Source organism: Toxorhynchites rutilus, chromosome 2, assembly GCF_029784135.1.
Source record: "Toxorhynchites rutilus septentrionalis strain SRP chromosome 2, ASM2978413v1, whole genome shotgun sequence".
Lineage (NCBI taxonomy): Eukaryota > Metazoa > Arthropoda > Insecta > Diptera > Culicidae > Toxorhynchites > Toxorhynchites rutilus.
In genome coordinates, this window is record NC_073745.1 from 274,780,428 (window position 1) to 274,800,182 (window position 19,755).

The 19,755-nt window shown below is 37.7% G+C and overlaps 1 protein-coding gene, 1 long non-coding RNA gene and 1 pseudogene across 11 annotated transcripts; 1 reads left to right on the forward strand and 2 right to left on the reverse strand.

Moving 5' to 3' along the window:
* Positions 1-616: 616 nt before the first annotated feature.
* Positions 617-6,916, forward strand: LOC129769552 (uncharacterized). Of its 10 annotated transcripts, none has more exons than XR_008741909.1 (5): positions 617-760; positions 821-5,174; positions 5,452-6,195; positions 6,271-6,425; positions 6,561-6,916. It is a non-coding gene; the product is annotated as an uncharacterized LOC129769552 (long non-coding RNA). The 10 variants fall into 10 exon arrangements; XR_008741916.1 differs by having other exon boundaries at positions 6,040-6,195; XR_008741913.1 differs by having other exon boundaries at positions 821-4,904; positions 4,956-6,195.
* Positions 6,917-6,932: 16 nt separating this feature from the next.
* LOC129769551 (putative nuclease HARBI1) lies at positions 6,933-7,944 on the reverse strand (annotated as a pseudogene).
* Positions 7,945-10,362: 2,418 nt separating this feature from the next.
* On the reverse strand, positions 10,363-17,011 carry LOC129769317 (uncharacterized). Its single transcript, XM_055771485.1, has 7 exons — positions 16,817-17,011; positions 16,353-16,631; positions 16,156-16,215; positions 14,300-14,847; positions 11,928-12,423; positions 11,075-11,864; positions 10,363-11,013 (listed from the first exon to the last, which is right to left on the reverse strand). Exons 2-7 carry the CDS (start codon positions 16,611-16,613, stop codon positions 10,607-10,609), a joined length of 2,562 nt encoding a protein of 853 aa, XP_055627460.1. The 5' UTR covers positions 16,614-16,631; positions 16,817-17,011; the 3' UTR covers positions 10,363-10,606.
* Between the last annotated feature and the right edge of the window lie 2,744 nt (positions 17,012-19,755).

Here is a 19,755-nt window from a genome sequence, read left to right on the forward strand (position 1 = left end):
AATCATTGAATGCATTACAAAAATAATCGTTCACGTATCTATTTTCTTCATCTTTTTATCGCCAATACAAAAAATATCCAATGTACAGATTCGGATTTTAAGCACCCGGCTGTTACTTCGGACGCCACTTTCCTCCGATGCCCGAAACGTCCGAAGTAACAAAGCAGTCAAAACAACACGAAATCGTACTTCGGTCGTTTTGAGTTTTTGTTTCTTACAGTAGTTGTTATCGATTTCAGTTCAATTCAACGGGTGATAACAATAATAATATGTCTTAAAAACGAAATGCTGATTTTTGGATTGTTGTTTAGTAGTTAGTTTCAAATTCTTATCGTGCAACGTAATATGTCCAATGTGCAAATGCGGGCAGTCAAAACGTCCAATGTAACATTTTTCGCTCCTTGGCTTCAACTTTAAACTCAAATCACGGAACAACAGCTACGATTGGTTTTGGAGAGCTATTCTTGATCGCTAGTGATGAGAGGAGCGATAAAGATCGATAACTTTTAAGACAATTCGCGGAATAATGTTCGGGTCTTCAACTTCGTTTTTCTCGAGTTGACGTAAATGTTACATTGGACCTTTTCAAAAGTTACGCGAGATTTGTCAAGTTTAATTACAAATATAAAGCAGGAAGACTTATCGCTTGTGACTTCGACCAAAACATTGATCGTATTAGTAGGATTTTCCTCTTGGCTGTGGTGCAGATGTTGTAATCTAATCCCGGATTCAAAGCCTCATTGGAAAAAAAAACACAAAGGTCGTAATAACATTTGCTAATTAACAGAAATCTCACATGTAACATCCTAATCTTTCGTAGGACAAAGTGATCCTTAAAAAATTGCTCTCCGGTGCTGAGCACACCTAACGCAGCTGTTTAAAAGATAACGTCGCAAAATGTATGCTAAATTCGGGAAACATTTGTGAACGAGGGTACTGCCCATCAGAAAAGGTGGACTGAATCTGCTTCTTTCAGTACAGAGTTCTGCGCAGAAACTCTGTTTTTGAGTAGGTATTATAAAATTTTGGATAGCACTCGTTTCGTTGCGCCCTTCTAAAATTATTTGAAAAATCCTCTAAATATTCCGGTCATTTCATCATGTTATCAACATCCCACATGTACTCTGCCGATAGAAATGTATCAGCAGTTCACCATGTCAAATTTACTCTCACGTAGACCTGTACCTATAACACAGAGATCAGTTTATGCTAAAATATGACGTAGCTTAGAAGTTGAAAACAATGATCATCTACTACCAATAGAAGCATGATCGCTCACCGTTTATGTGAGTTTCATGCAGAATACATATTTCAGAAATTCGATGATATGGAAAAATATTCGACATAACCACCATTTTATGGATAAATATGGAGTACTCAAAATGGGCGGAAAGTTTGAGAATTCTTGAAAAATTTATTTTTCAAAACAGATATAAATGTATTTAAAAAAAAAATGTTTTACGTGTCCACGTGGACATAATCTGTACCCCCACCCCCCCTCACCGTGGACAAGCGTGGACATGTTCGTACCCCCTACACACACCCCCTCACCCCCCTTCTTAAGTTGTCCACGTGGTATGTGGACAGCCCCATATGTTTTGATGTTATTGTTTTTATAATCAATCCATTATTCTGGTGAATTATGATAATCGTCAATAAATGACGTAGTTGTCCCAACATTGTCGTGCTACACACGCTGCACCGATCCGCAAGCCATTGGGTGAGGGCAACATCGCTCAACAATACCAATTATAGCATAAAATGATACACTCCAATGAGCAAGAAGCATTTATTTGTAGCATGCATAAAATCGAATAGGTGGAATCCGGCCTTACGGTTACTTTGGTGATTCTATCAACTGATAAATGCCTGTAAATCAAGAATAATTCATAATACGCATCTAATCACATTGTGACCTTACGCCGAAACGTAGGCAAACAGAATGCTCGTTGCGTTTTAGGGGAAAACGAGTGGCTAGTAATATCGAAAAAACATACCTATTTAAATCGTCAAATTGTTAACTTTTTTTTACTATATTCACTTTACATGTCCCAAACAAAACAATACTTGATAAATTTCCTGCCTAATGGTATACATCACAACATACGTCGCGATAACGATTTTGAGTAATATGTGTTTGAAGATTCTTAATGAATCGTCACATTTTTCGTGAGGGTAACCATTCCAATTTTTGGGTGGTCCGAAAAAACCCTTTTTTCCAATTTTTTCCAAAAATTACTTTTGAAAAATTCATAACTTTTGAACCACTAGCCTGCTTCAGATGATCGACATATCAAATAAAAATAGTCGGTTTCGAAAAAATTTTTGGACATTGCGTTCTTAATTATTGATTGTATTTGTTTTTTTTATTTACATATTTTCGGGACCAAAAGCGCCTTTTTTAATATTTACACAAAATTATTAATAATTGTTTACACAAAATATCTCAAAATCAGTGATATGGTCTTCTAATTTTTTAGTTATGATTTTTCTAAATTAACCGATAGTTCGAAATATATTTTTTTTCCTATTCTCAAAATTTCACAAGAATCTCGAACGAGAATTGTGTCTGAAAATAATTTTATATTGTAATGAGAAGTTTTGGTTGAAGTACTAGGAAGTTTATAGTAGAAAGAAATTGTAAAGAATCAACGAGAAGTTATACGAACCCACGAACGTTCGCTTAGTAAGAAAACATGAATGTTTGAAAGTATTCATATCAGAAAATCAATTTTGGGCGGGAGGAAATTCGCAGGGTCAGCTAGTACGACAATAATTCCAAAAGTGCACTTGCATTATCACCGCGATTTCTACGCTAACTCGTCAGAATTTGAATAGGGTACATATTTCACTTGTACCGAATTAACAAGAAACGAATACCATAAATTAATTTTATTTACAATTCAAAATCATCTCGCATGTCGTTATACTCCAGCACATGTTTCCTGATCGCCGATCCGTCCACCCACGTCACAAAGTCCTCCAACGTTCGTGGCACCAGAAAGGCGGGATCTTTAACAACCTCTGCCCCAACTCGAACGTGACCATGTTCGACCATCTGGGTGGCATGCTTCATGTTCTCTGACATTTTGTTTCTCAGCAAAACCACGGGAAGTCTTCGCCTGCAGAAGGACGAAGCGCTCAGCTTACTGGCGTTCTCCAGATCCCACTTCGTCGGAATAACGCCCATTAGGTATAGTTTTTCCAACAGCAGCCCACTCATCTCCGTTCGGAACGGATGTTTGGGATCTATTTCGGCAATTTTTGCTGCCAATTCACGGATGTTTCGGGATAACTTATTGTATCTGCAAAATATCCAGAACGTTTACCAAAAATTATTTGCTTTTTTTTACAAAACTTACGTGGTGTAATCTTCGCGCTTCTCGATGTTGTATTTTCGCATCACTTTCACTTCGTTCAGATTATTGGTTTCTTTCCAATTGAAGAAATCTACCTTTTTGAGCAATTTCTGCTCATGAAACTTCAACTTTCGTACCATTTTGAAATTATCGAATCCTCAGGAATCACTGAATCTTGGATTTATATTTGGTAAACAGAGCAAGCATGTGTTTACCTGAGACTTGTTTACCTGTTTACTTCATGAAGTGACATTAGCGAATTGATCAACTGTGGCTGAACGCAAGTGTTAGATATCGAGGTAGAGTAGTAGGCGAAATAAACTTGTATTGAATAATAAATATGGTGTCGCAATTGTTTGCATTTAATGTGAAGTGAATATGGAGGAAACAAAACAACGTGGAAAATACTCACGATTTCATGATGTTTCGAGTCAAACGAGTCTAAGATGGGAAGATGTATGCATTTTGATTTTGTAAAAGTTCGATTGTATTACTAGCTATTTGACAGATAGGAAGAAACAGAAGAAAGAACTGTTGTGCCCAACATTTCGTCATTTGAAAAGTCGTCTCTGCAACTGTACATGAGATACAAAGCATTCGACAGAGAAATGATTCGAACACACAAAAAACATTCTCTACTTATTAGGCCGCATGAATAAAAAAAAAAGTATTTGTGTTTGTGGATGTACTGGAGGAAGTAGGAAAAATTTTACTTTCCAAATCGCAAACACCATATATTTCCAAGTAAAGTAAACTTTCCTAGTATTTACTTGAATCTGTATGATTAAAAGTTTACTTTACTAATTTCGTTTTAACGTATGTTCGAATTCGAACATAGTTCTTACTTTGTTCAACATCTGTCAACTGATTGTTTTTGTTTGGTTTCAAAATGTCACTTTCCTCGCCCGTGTTGTGATCCTTTCATTGAAAAGAGGTACTCGAAGAGATTGTTCTGGTAGTTGAGTTTTTTAATTGTTGCTTAAAAATACTAGTTTCCAATCATAAATTTATAGTCGAAGGATCTGCCGAAAAATCAATCAGCAGCGGTAGCGGATGAAAGAGGAAGAATCAATCTAATCAGGAACAAATGGATGCTGTGTTTGTGGATGTACTGGAGAAAGTAGGAAAAATTTGACTTTCCAAATCGCAAACACCACCTGTGCGGGAGAAGAAAAAAACAGCGTTGGCGGCGATGCGACAGCAGTTGCTCATCCGAAGTGGATTCTGTGGATTCTCTGGCGACCAAATATTGGGCCCTATTATAGAAATCGAGGCGATAAGAATTTTGCTCGTTAGCTCTATTTTACTATTATAGAGATCGAGCAATTCGATAGCACCGAGCGAGTGATAACTATCGATGCAAGTGTCATATCTTTTCGAGTTGTTTGGTTCACTTGTTGCATATCTTCAGAGAATAATTTTGTTTTGGCTTGCATCCCTTTGGGAAACATTTCAGAAACGCTTCAATATATGCAATTTGCAACACATGTTCGTTTGTTTTGATCAGCATTTGTTTTACGGTGCTGCCAGAATAGTCTATACAAGGTAAGTGTTCAGTTGTTCTTTATACTAATCATGTTATAACTTACAATGCAGAATTTACTTCCAGCGCATATTTCAGTGGCGGAAGAAAAAAAACCAAATCACCACCAGTTTGAACGGCTCCTTGAAACAATGGAAGCAAATGTAGACATTGCTCGAGGTTTTTGTGGAGGCAGTTCTAATATAATCCCGGTGTAGGATAAGTTGGAGGAATTCAGAGAGGAGCTTAATGCACTGAGACCTCCAATGCATCTAGGTTCAGAATGGAAGAAAGTAAGTATTTCTTTTACGATACACATAACTTTCATAAGTAAATTTTATCATACTCTGAATTTCTTTCAACCGAATTTCCTACCTAAAAATTGCTTACTTCTACTAGCATACATTAGTACGTTATTTTTGGCAGCAATTTTCTTTTTTATTGCTATACTATGCCAAACTATACCACTTTTACTACAATAGATCAAACTAATGGTCGGAGTGGTATAATGCTCTATACCATATGCTAAAGCTATCCTGCAAAACAATAATGATTTTATTTAAATTAAAGGTTTTGATTGACATGAGGGGAAAGGTAAAGAAAACACTAGCACACAACAAGCGAGAATTTAGAGCAACAGGTGGTGACCCCAATACAATAAAGCTATCGACGCCACTACAACAAGAAATCAACGCTAAATGAAAATTACATGTTGCATTACATGAATAACAAAAATTGTTTTACTAAAAAAAAGTGAAATTCGTGCATGACTCTTTACGGAATTCCATAATTTTCTAATAATTATATTTTTTGCACAGCAAATTGTTCCACGCTGTCGTTTTTATTACACATGCATGCGTGCCTTACGCCTATTAAGCTTTATTCTTTGAGGGAATATCAATTTACTCCAAAACATATCCATATTAACACTTTTGGAAATACATTTTCGTAGCAGGTGCCTCAAAAAAAGATTTGGCATCATTTTTATAGTGCTTCATGAAACATTTCAGATTTGTTTCAAAATATTTCATCACAACCGCTGACATTCGAGCTTGCTAACGAATCGAGCAGTTTTCCTCGATTTCTAAAATTCCAGATTTTACTCGGTGTGATAGTGATAGTGATTGTATCGAATCCTCGATTCGATTTCTATAATAGGGCCCATTGAAGAAAATCAATAACATGAAGACCGCTGTTAAAGAAAAAACAGATACCAAAAAAACAGGGAACGTTAAAATTGTGCTCAACCAACCGCAAGAAAATTTTTATGGACTGGTGAGGGTGTTGACAATCCCAGCATCATCAGCGTTCCGTGTAAGTAAAAATTATTCAATTATTTCAATTATATTGAAATTTATGAAATGTTATCATTTATCATAACTTTTACAGATGGTCTGGCAGTAGGAAGCAAAAATATTGCAATAGGGAAGGATTCACCGAAGGAGGAGCATGATTCTTCTGATGATTATGATTACAACAGCTTGCAGAATGAGTTTCTGGCGCCGAGTCAAGCATGTCAAACACTAAAAACAAATCAAAAATCGGTATGTGTTTTATTTTAATTCTACTTTTACTTTTCATGCGCTCTCAATTAAAATGGTATTTTTATTCCCATTTCTCTCCTAAAACTGTTCTTCAAAGAACTTTTATAGTTTTTTAATTCTTTTTTTATATTCCAGACACGTGGCAGAGCACAACAAACAGTGTGTGAGGAGCAACTTAAGTTACTGAAAAAGCAACAAGATTGTACGGATGTATTGTAAGCCAACCAAGAAGAGCGACACCAAAAAGAAATGGAGCTGTTGGTTCTGAAAAATGATATTACTGTCCTGAAAATCAAAAAAACTCAAAGAGAACATGATCATCTGAAAGTGTATATATTTTTTAAATTAAAGTTAAATTAATAAAGTTTTAAAGGCAGAATATTTTTTATATTATAACTGATTTTTAATGTGCATCGCAATTGCATCTCGACGACGTTGTCCTCTATGGCGAATAGAGTAGCCATCATCGACTCCCCCATTGAACTGTACATAGTTTGGCTGAAGTGACTCTTCCGGCAACGTGAAATCTTCATCATTTATTATCTTCGCCACATTATGGAGCACGAAGCACGCAACGACCATCTGTGGGACTCTTTCCGTTGATATGCGGACTTTTGATTGCTAAATGAGAAATCGTTGTTTAACTTGACCGAATACCCGTTCGATTATCATCCTTTCCCTAGTATGCATAATGTTGTAGCACCTCTGTTCTGCAGATGACGGGTTTTTAAATGGCGTCATTAGCCAAGGCGCTATAGGGTATGCTTCATCTGCTAGCATAACGGCATCGCTGTTATTGTCGGAGAGTATTTCACGAATGGCGGAATTTCTCCATATGCTGGCATCGTGGATAGAACCAGGCCACCGACACTCCACACTCGTGAACATTTCTCGTCCATTGCACGTTGCCTGAACGTTGAATGACGTCAATCCTTTACGATTGACGAATTCATCGGCAAAATGGTATGGCCGTTTTATGAGCACATGAGTGCAGTCAAGAGCCCCTATGCAGTAAGGGAACTTGTACTTTTTGATCCATAATTTCTTTTCGTGTTCAAATTCTTCCTTCGTTGATGGGAATTTAATCCACTCGTGGGATTTTTCAACGATCGCTCGACACGTTTGCCAGACAGTTTTGCAAACGGTCGTTTGGTGTAGACCCAAATCCTCACCAACTCCCACCTAGAAAATCGTATATCTGTTTTTTTGCAATGCCAGAGTAAGTAATGAAGAGCATACCTGGAATCCGGGATCGCCCACATAACGCAGGAAACATTTCATTTTTTGCATGTTTTCTTCAACGCTGTCGTTATCTCAACGCTCTGGTTTCCTCATAGTTGGGTAGAAAGGTTCTTGCTAAGAAACCTACATTTTCGCGACTAAACCTGTACAACTGCTTGAAATTGTCGTCATCTCCCTCTCTGCGTATCTTGTATGTTTTGGTAGCCCGATTTTTCTCAAATGAAGGACCGATGTCACAATCGAGCGGAAAAGGAATATTTGGCGCATCATAATACATTTTTCACTTGCTTAAATGTAAGATAGCAGCACTAAATATTAATCGCATAAGATAAACAAAAGAGTTTTCAGAAGCAAAATGCAAATGTTTATTATTCAAAATGTCTGTACTGGAGAGGTTTTAGTAATGTAATCTAGCATTATATGATGTCAAAGTTTTAGCCGATGTTCCGTATTATTAGGCTTAGCTAAAAACATTTCTAAATAATCAAAATCAAAGAATTTAGAATTTGTTTTTTCGATATTATTGTGAATTACTACTTCATTCATTAGCCCTATCGAAAAAGGAGCCTGATTTGACGATTTAATAATGGACCCGTTTTCAGTTGTGATTCATCTGTTCGTCACCATGAACTCGTCTCATCACAATCGGTCGACCCTCAGAATAGCGCGTCAGTTCTCATATGACACTAGAGGTGTGCAAATCATGATGTCATGATGAACAGCTCTGATCATATCAGCTCATCTAAATGAGCTGTTCTTTATGAACAGCTCTTCAGCTCAGTTGTCAGTGCCGACTTTCAATTTGGGTCCCAAACTCGATAGCCACGAAGCCAGTTTGAAAATGTTAAAATTCAAATGAAATTTTTCACACCATATTATTAATTACTTGAAACACGTATTCCAGACTATTATTTACAACAGACTCGGCGAGTACAACATTTCCGACATTTTTACTGAGGCTTTACATTACAATAGAAAGTTTTCTTCAAAAAAAAAAAATCTTATGAGATTTTTGCACCGCCTGCAAACAAAGTGTTTTTCATTGAAATAGAATACTCATTTGATACACAGAAGTTGATTTTCATTAATAATTTGAATTTTAAAAACGTGTTCATTCTGCCTGAGAGCCAATTATTATTTTTGGCGCCCCCTAAACTGGTAAACAAAGCTCAATGCCGTCAACGCGAATAAAACAGTTGAAAAGACGAGGGACAAATGAAACTAAACTGATGTCTTAACACGAAGAGCGAGAGACGGTCAGTTCATTTGAATCTTACAGCTCACACACTCTCTTCAATTCTACAGCTCTTTTCTCTCCTTCATCATCATCAAAGTGAGCTGAAGAGCTGTTTGATTTTTTTTGCGAGCTGTTCCGCGTCAACTCACTTCAAAGAGTCGATTCTTCGGAACAGCTCATGAGCGGATGGCACATCTCTATATGACACCGACGCGATGAATCTCACCTATCCCGATGCGACTGGATAAATTGCTGTGAGGGGCATTCGAATGTAATTCGAAATGTTATGAAAATTTACATTATTTTCGCAAGACAAAAACATTGATTAAATTACAGAAAATTAATTTCCTCAAATTATCACGCGGCGAGTGACGTGAGATAGCAAAGTTTGTCGCTTTATTATGAAAGCTACCTTACTTTTCAACTTCTTTTTGATACCCGAGTCGATAACATATGAGGACATGACTTCAAATCACAATTAGTGACAAACTATAGTCACGCAATTCGCCTACGGGAATGCAGTGACTTGAGCCATCTCACCTCATTCGCCGCGGGTATATTTCATATTTGTTGTCGCACTCAATGCGAAACTTCCATTGGAATCCTTTTGTTTATTCAATTTCATGATCAACGCGAATCAAACAATTTATTGAAGTTCCCATCGATTCTATTTGACGCTTTACATGCCGGACCAGTTAAAACGCGAATGTTGATAACTGGTCTTCCCTTTTCGCCCAGTTAGCGAATGTTTACTGTATTATTTATTTATTTATACAGTCTTCGCCAAAAAATTGTCGGACAGACTAAAATTCAACTATTAATCCTTATACTAAACACCTTTCTAGTCATGTCAAATTCAAACAGGAAATACACATTATTAAATCGTTTGCAACAAACATCGAAAGGATTATTTTGTCCGTATAGAGTATAATGCACTGTCTGCCGAAAGAAAACAACTTGTTTAGTTTCTACCCGATGCGTTGATCCGAAGTTTACCCGAAAGTTCTGCGCCGTTGTTGCCAAGGTCAAAAATCAGCAGTCTCTGAAGAAACTAGCGTCGCTTTTGCAGTGTCACCCCTATTCCGGAACCCGATCGGGTTTAAAATTCTCCATTCCACACCCGAGGAAAATCTGGTTCAACTTTGGATGAGAATGAGTCCGAATTACATGTGAACCAGTAATTGGAATAGTCGTCACTGTTTCGAATGTTTTCCTATTGAAAAGGAACAGATTAGCATACTTTTGTCCTTGCGTAAGACACTTGTTTTTGTTTTGACTTCACAGTTGTCTGACTGCTGCCATGAAAACTATTTGGATTTGAGGCGAACTGGTAGCATAATTTAAAACATTAGAACACGTTCGGATTGTGAAATTCAATTGCCGCTTCTTTAAACCTAATTCCCGTAAGTGCCGTTTCTAAATAATGTGATATCTTTGATTCAGTCTATTACAACAAGATATTATTCTGCGATTTTTTCTTCAAATCGCATTTTTATTATTTCTTGGTTATGTCTAATACACTGACGTATCATAATTGTATATGTGTGTGTTGAATGACTTCTATTCTTCAATTCGGAAAATCTAGTTAAGGATGTAAGACGACTAAAACAGGAAGGTATTCCAACCGCTACCTTCATTGCAATCGAAGGAAAATGTTTCGCATGTTTGTTACACACAAAGATCTTAGAACATGTCCCTCTGATTAAGCTTCAGCCTTAACCTCTTTATCTGCACTAGTGGCATCGCCATTCGCGGGCTTTTTGTTTGCTGCGGCTTTCTTCTCGGTAGTTGAATCCTCATCTTCATCCACCGTGGTATCGTGAATGCTGCTCTGATCCAGTCCGTTCTTTTCGGTATGTTTGAACTTGTCGTACCTTTCGGAGCTGGTCTTTTCATCGTCTTCCTCCTCTTCATTATCCTCCGCAGGGCCAGCTACTTCGCGCAGTAAATCACCGAGATCATTATCAACCACTTCCCACATCTGGTCATCAGTTGCCGCTGCGTCCTTGGTCTCTCCTTCTTCGCCAGATTTTTTCTCCGCACTTGGTTCTTCCTTGACGGCTGCATCCGCTTCAGAAGCGTTAGATGCATCTTTCTCTTTCTTTGCATCTAAAAAATGTTCAGCCGTTAGCAAAAGTGTTGAACACACATTTCTATCATTTTATCATACCTTTCCGCGCTTTAGCGTCCGTGATTTTTTTCTTATGAATCCTTTCCGCACGCTCTCGCAACTTCTTGTCCTCACGATTGCGGATGTACAGCCTGAGATGTGATCTTGTTTTGCAATGTGTTCGTAGGACTTTTTCCTGTTCGTCTCGTCGTGGCAAATACATATCACATAAATCGCAAAACTGTACCTCGACTTTCTTAACATGTTCAGAGCCAATAACGGTTTCTCCATCCACATCATCGCTATCGTCATCATCCTCATCATCTGTGCCGGGGCGTCCAGTGGATTTATTATCCGCTGATCCACTCTTTTTTGGTGTCGATGTATTTTCTTTGCTCGTATCTGTTGGCTCGTCAACATTGCCAACCTCATCGACCGTTGTGAAATTCTCCAAATCAATTTCCGCACCATCATCACCGTCTTCATCCTTGCTGGCGTAACGCTCGACGCGGGCTTTGAACTTCAAGTGCTCGATCGAAGAACGATGAGCCTCGAACGCCATCGGACTCTTGAAACCAATTTTGCACGTTGTACAATAGGGCATCAGGAACCGTTTCATTTGCTTGTGACCATCGGACTTCTGGTGAACGGCTTTTGGCTGGCGGAAATTCAACTGGCACAATGGACAGTACGAGGATTTCTGTTCGCTGAAATCCTCAACCTTTTCGTCCTCTTCTTTCTGGGCCACCCGTTGGGCATGACGCATCTCGGCTAACTTGTCGCGTGTAGTTCCCGCCAAACGACGCATGGCCGAACGATGCAGTCCTCTGAATAGATGGGAGTGGTATTCCTGTGGGGAAGAAAAAAAGTATAAGTCAAGTTGGTACATGTTTGTCTTATAGCACGCGATTACCTTGAAAGTGAAGCATTTAGTTCCACAGTGACAACAATTCAATTTGATGAAAGGCGACGAACGATACTTGGTGGTAATTTTAGTCGTGTCCTTCTTCTGCTTTTCACCGTCTTTATCGTCGGTCTTGTCTGCATTTGGAGAACTTTTAACCTTTGCCGGGGCCTTCTTGGTACTCTTCTTGGGAGTAGCAGAGGCATCTTTCTTACCCTCATCTCCGTCTTCTCCATCCTTGGATTCATCGGCCTTTTCATCGTCTTCCTTATCATCATCGGCTTTATCAATGGTTTTATCGGCATCGTCCTCATCGTCGTCTTCCTCCTTTTCTGTTTTGTCATCGTCATCCACCTCGCCTTCCTTAATTTCCTTCTTGATGTCATCGCCCTCTCCTTCGGTTACATCCTTATCCTCATCGACTTCATCGTCATCACCTTCATTCTCTGTGGTATGCTCATCATCTAATTCCTTGGCTGCTTCTAACGCCCGCTTGATAAGTGCCCTGCGTTTGGAACGATTATTTTAACAAACTGTTTACATCTGAGGCATTCTTCCACCAATCAACACGAATTTTCGAAGAATTTTTAATTTTATATTTTTGATTTAGCTGAAATTTTGCCAACTTGTTCGGCGCTGGGTACGACGTCATTTCACGGTATTAGGTATTAGTTTATCAAATGAGTGGCTTAGAATGAAAGGGGTGTAAGTGATTTGATCGATTTCTCTACATCGACTCTCTCTTTTCGTCATAACTTAGCTGCAAATACATTCCGTACTGTATTTGGCAATGTGGAAGATAGGTCAGAACCTCATCTATCGGACTCTATAGCAAACTTAAATTGGGACGTTTTTGCAGTTGAGTTATTAACTAAAGAAAAAGTTGATGAAGAGAAATCGATCGAGTTACTTACACCCCTTGCATTTTAAGCCCCTCAAATACGATCACGACTAGTTTTTAATGCAAAAATCATACAAAAACTGTATTATTTCAGAAAATAAAAACTATAAGACCACAAACGGATTATTTGATCGAAATGGTGTCTTAGACAAAGTTGTAGATTACAGTTTTGCGGTTCTGGAAAAAGTATAGGTACTACACTAAAAAAAATTACTCAGTACAATTAAAAATAAAATTTAAAGATGGAAACCACATGTTTAAAAAACTATATTTAAAAAAAATTAAAAATTTAATTTTTTTACAGTTTCCAATCAGTCATACATCGAAAGGTGGGCACTTTTACAGAGATAGTTTCTTAACAACTTATTCCTGTTTTCTTTGAAAAATTTACAACTTATACAATTTTATTTATAGCCAAGATAGCGAAATAGTGTATTAATTCCGCGTTTGACATGTTCTCGACGTGTTTCAAAATGGCAAAAAAAACGATTTAACACAATTCAAACATTCATAGTAATATTTTTTAAGTTTTTTTTCTGAAAGATTTTCCGAAAAAACGTTGAAAAACCTCAAAATTTCGAAAAAAAATTCTTACTCAAAGTCTAGAAGACCTACAAAATATTGGTTAAGGAATAAAATGTAGGAAATAATTTATGTTCTCATTAAAAATATCAAACAATTTTTTAAAAATCATAGAAAAAAAAATTCTATGATGTTTTTTCATGTTCTCTTAAAAAAAATACTAGCAATGTTTAACTCGTAACATTTGAGCGTGCAGATTATCGCGATCGAAATATTCTGTGAACTTTTTCAATTTGGAAACACGTCAACAACATGTCAAATTCACACACAAAAATGTTACGAGTAAAACATTATCCCTTCAGGAGTTTCCACACAAAAATATAACATATTCCAGAAACTATAAAACAGTGATTTTCAACCTTTTTTGCTCAATTCCCCCTTTACGAAAATTAATCCCAGTGCTTCACCCCTATCAGTATCTTGTAAGAGAGTCAGTAATGTAATGTAATGTAAGAATACAAGGAGTTTTCAAGTTATATCGTAATTCTTTGTAATTCGTCTTCGATATCCACTCTGTTACGGTGTTTTGTTCCCATCAGCAGCATTGTACGAAATCCATATTCACATAATTCTACGCAAAAGACAACACAACGCTTGTGGAATATCAGGATAAGATTCGATCATTTGTAGATCGTTGAGTTTGTTCTGAAATAGATCCGAAACTTTCGTCACTGCCAAAAATTATAATCTATAACTTTGCCTAAGATACCACTCGATCAAATAACCCGTTTTGGCGTTATAATTTTCTAAGTGATACCCTTTTTGCATAAGCCCTTTTCAAAAATTAGTCGTGATCGCATTCGAAAAATTAATACCGTTAAATGGCGAGGTTTCAGCTGAATCAAGAATATGAAATTTAAATGGTTTCGTGATGATTGGTGGATTATTCAAAACTTACTTTCTCGAGACACGAGTCGTGGTGTCCATAGTTCTCTTTCCAATCCGGCCAATGCCATCCCGGCTACGAATCGGCGGAAAACGCCGACGCATCGGAACTGGCCCTCTGATATCCCGTCGACTGTTGAACCGGCTGTTCATGATGCCCCGACGACTATCGGTCCTGAAACGATTAGGAATTCTACCACGAATGGGTCCCCGACGCATCGAAAGTGGTATCGAGGGACGCGAACCCAGCGTTGTCCTCAGCGGTGGTCCTCTCACATTCGAGCTTCGTGGAGCCACCGATCGTGGTGGTCCCATGGATTCACGTGATTTATCCCCAGCGCCACGTCCCCGACTGCTGCTCCGGTTTTCAAATCTATCCCGGCTACTGGTTCCACTGCCTCCGACCGACGATGACGAGTGATGATCATTGCCACGTTTATCGTACGATGAGCTGCTAGTATCATGGTACCGGCTGGATGAGCCTCCGCGGCCACTTCCACCAGCACTATCTCTGCGGTAATCTCCGCTGCCACCTGTTGCGTTGTAATCACGACGTCCTCCCTGCGCGTGATTCGTCGTTTTGTTTGGGGGTTTCAATTGACCATATCGCAATTCAAATGAGGACGCGCATTCGTGTTCCATATGCAGGAAAGATTTCAGGATTGATGAAGATTGAGGTTGAGAAATTAGTATGAATAAGAGTATTTTCTGTTGATTTTTTGGTATTTTTTTGTTTTTGGTTGGTGCTAATGTGAGCCCTTAGTATGTATTTTAAACGCAAAAACATTGTAACCGTTTCGTATCTGTACCCAGTTCCGCATTTTTTCTAAATTTTGCTGTAGTGAGTGGTCAGTAGTAGGATAAAGAGAAAACAAATAGAGGAAACATATCCTGTTTTGGCTGTCAGCAGTAAGCAGGATTTCTCTCTAGAAACCTGTCAGCTTCGGCTGGATAAAGGAAAAAATAAAGTCTCTAGATCCTGTTTCCAGATCGTCTCAAGAAGCGCATTGGTGGATATCTCTCAGCAACACTCATTGTTCATTGTTCGTTTCGAGAACTTGATTCGCATTTCCGCATGAATACACCATGAAAGTGGACAACACAAACTATAGAGGGGAAGGCTCATTCCAGCATCGCACTCATCCTGATCGCATGATTTTCAACTGTTTTCTATCGTACGAACTTTCATTGATGATGATCTCGCGGACCCATATACTAGAGCTCTACGTGGTCAATACAAAACTGTCACCCAAAATCTGTATTCGGAAACTTGCCGCTCAGTCGGCCGCCGACACGTTTGGCTACGTTTTCAGTCCATTTTTCATCGATTCAAAAGTAGACATGTAACATTTCCTCAACTGTCTGCTCTGGCATAACAAAATATGAGGAAGGTTGTTTTTTCATCTGTCCTTTCCCATTCGTTTATTTCACTCTCCATACATCAATCGGGTAATCATGATCGCAGATCTCACACGTTCGATCTCTCGATGGAGAAGAAATGTTCTAATAATATGTATTTTTGTTCATGATATTTTCGGCTTTCCTCTCGATTCAACCAAATAATACACTTTCGGATTCATTCGAATCGAATCGTATCGCATCGTTTTAGAGGTTTGTTCTAGTACGCAATATTTTTGGTCTCATAGAGGAAGCTTGTGAAAATAGTTCATACTATCTGTTCTATTACTCTTCTTCGTCTTCAAATTTGGAATTATTAAGAAGGTACAGTAAACAGAAAAAAATAGATTAGCTTACAGTATATCGACATAATGAGAACAAAATTATGAGCAGTTTTCAGCATGTATGAATTATTCTATTATACCATTGTTTAGGAAGCACAGTTTTATTAACTGATTTCAGCATAATTACCTGATTTGAATGGTCCGTCCTTGGGCGTTTTCTATCCGGCGAACGTCGATCTCTAGAATCCTGTAGCAATATGATGAATAGAAAGTTATCCGAAACGCTCAATTACATAACATTGGTATACACAAACACATGCTGGTTTCAGGTAACTTAAACAACAGGTATTCAGTACGGTCCATCAAAATTCCGAACGCACTCACCTTATACGAATCATTACGTTTGTAATTACCGTCCTGGCGGTTATCTTGCCGGGAGTACCGGTTGTTATCATACCGTGACGAACGGGAGTCTCCGTAGGAATTTCCACCAACGCTATAACGATTGCGTGAGTTGTCTCGACCTCCATCGTAACCACCACTTCCACCATGATTGGAGCTGCGATAACCACCGCCGCCACCCCGGTAAGATCCACCACCACGGGATCCGCCCCCGCGTGGGTATCCTCTGCCACCACGAGTCATTTTCTTTTCACACGGATTCTGAAACACAACCAACAGAAAATATTTATTCCGACGCCGACATACAAAAAAAGAACTTTCACTAAGATCAGGACGCCAGAAAATTTTCTTCACTTGACAAAAATGGCGTCCGGTGCCGGTTCAACGAAGCACAAGTGCGAAAAAAAAGTACCTTGCTTATTCACTAAACAGAACATATCACTCACCTCACAAACAAAGCTAATTTAGTTAGGATCGATGTTTTTGCTTCAATTGATTCACTTTTTAGCGCGGAGGACACAATTCAGATGGTGAAATATTCGATTTAATTGTACACTACTACAATGGCTGACTGTAGCACAAAGCAAATTTCCACCGAATGTGGAAGATTGAACGCTCGATCGAAGAATGAAGCGGTACTTGAGAAGCTTGGACATCCACTAGTTGGCGCTGCGGGTAGTTAAAATGCAACGCACCGGTACAATGATGCATATAGAGGTGGAGCAGTAGGCGAAGTGTATCTGTATTAGCAAGCAAAACATCTTGTCGTAATTATTTGCATTCAATATGGAATGTATATGAAAGAAACAAAAGAATGTTGAAAGTACTCACGGTTGCATGATCATTTGAGCCAAAATTCTCATGAATAACAGTAACATTTTCACTGAAATTTTGATTTATTGGCGATTATTATCTCACAACATACACACCGACACCTTCGAAAACATCAATTTCATAACGGTAAAATAATGAAACTTCGTTTGTTCCTATGAACGTGGGGGAGTGAAAATTTCACTTGGAAATATCACCTTTATCCGTCTTTTTCGACGTGATTTCACAAAAATGTACGTTTTTAATTGATAAATTACTTCCTGAAAATAGCATTTTTACATGGATGCGGTGGGCAATCAAATATAAACACAACAACTGACGTCACTATTTGCGAAATAGTATGGCAGCGCATGCTATGTCGGTCGAAACTAGACCATCTCCATTACCTTTTTTCCAGGACATTGGCACCGGTTCTACAAATGACAACTACCCAGCCATGTACAAAAAGGTGGGAATGTCGATGAGTTCTCGTGTTTGGAAAAGTAAAGGTAAAGGTACACTGTTTGACTGGAGCCAAATATTTAACACTTTTTGACAGATAAAATATGATCAACATTCCAGCAAACATTAAATCGTATGAATAGCCATAATTGGAGGCGATATACATATATCCAAGACACATTTGGATGATATATGATGCATATACACGCGAAAGTTGAGGCGATATACGTATATGCCATATTTTATACGTATATAAAGCCGTATATAACGATATACGATGCTTTTTGAACTGATATGCGATTTAAACCGACAATGCTAGATAAAATGAATATAATCCCAGCAAACATTAAATCGTATAATTTTGCACGTGCCAAGTCTTACAAGAGATCCGAATAAATCAAAATCGCATATAATATCAATCAAAGTATGTATCGTGTATATTTGAAATCGCATAAAATGTAAAAACTAGATTTTATATACCATTATCAAATTAAGTCGCAATTCGGTATAATAAACACCAATTTTCTGATGTACATTGTCGTAAAATATATTTAATCCGCATCATATGCGTATATTACGCTGATGCAGTTTGTGTGTCGTATAAGCGTATAATTTAAATCGATTCAGTACTGTAGTAAATCGTGTTGCATGCCAAGTCTTCCGAAATCCGAATAAATCAAAATCGCATATAATATCAATCAAAGTATGTATCGTGTATATTTGAAATCGCATAAAATGTAAAAACTAGATTTTATATACCATTATCAAATTAAGTCGCAATTCGGTATAATAATCATCAATTTTATGATGTACATTATCATAAAATATATTTAACCCTCATCATATGCGTATATTACGCTGATGCAGTTTGTGTGTCGTATAAGCGTATGATTTAAATCGATTCAGTACTGTAGTAAATCGTGTTGCATGCTGAAGAAAATCATGAAACGGTAAATCATATTAGATCCTAATAAAGAACATATTACATCATATTGAAATGTCAATGAAATTCTGATGCACTCGAAAGTTTTAACCGCTGTTGAATTAAATTTCAGATAGCCGCGCGAGATAGCCGGTGGATGATAATCCAGACGACCGAAGTTCGAACCCACATCGGAGCAGTTTTCACCAAACATCAATCTGTGTCATTTTAAACATTCATATACCACTCCCAACACAAGTCAATCAAACAATTATTGTTTCTACGAACAAAAATACTCATATATAACAATGGCGATTCGTGAGGTTATAATATACATTTCACGAAAATATTTTGCGCCATTTGTTTTTTTCTATGTCTGTAATAAATCGTATATGAGTATGGCAAAAGTCGTATTTGGTGCTTTCACAATTCATGAATATATTCATATTAGATCGCAATTCAATTTCAACATAATCGCTATTATAGCCGGTAAAAGTTGCATATTCATCCAAACAAGTTCGGTAAGCATGCCATGTATGTATATGGCCTCCACTTTTGCATGCATTTGCCAGTTTGGCGCATTATATGCCAACCAAATTTTAGGTTATACCGATATGTGACTTAATTCATCAATGATATAGAAAATCAATTTTTCTGCATTTTATGCGAATTCGGATACACATGATGTATACTTTGATTGATATTTGACACGATTGTAATTTGATACAAATTAATATGCAACCTAGCATGTGCAAAAGTTATACGATTGAATGTTTGCTGGGGTGTACTGACCAAGGTGATGCGGAGTCAATCAATTTTATTTTTTAAGTGCACTTTGCCTTTTGAAAATTCTTTTTCTCCCATGCACTCATATGTCATATGCTTCTCCAATCAAAGGAACAAACGTGTTCGGTCGAACAAGTATTTCACCTAAGAAAGATTATCCACGTGGACATAAACAGCACGATTTTAGACACCCCCCTCCCCTCCGTGGACATTTTCTATTCCACTCCCCTTGTTGTCCACGTGGACATTTGTTAATGTTTTTGAGCAAAAATCGGAAAAGTAATAAAGTAATTTAATTTAAGTTTGTTTTTATTTTTTATGCTATGTTTTTACATCGATAAAAAAGTTTATTAATAGTAGCGATTTGTACTCAATTTTTTTTATTTGTTTCCCAACATTGCCCGT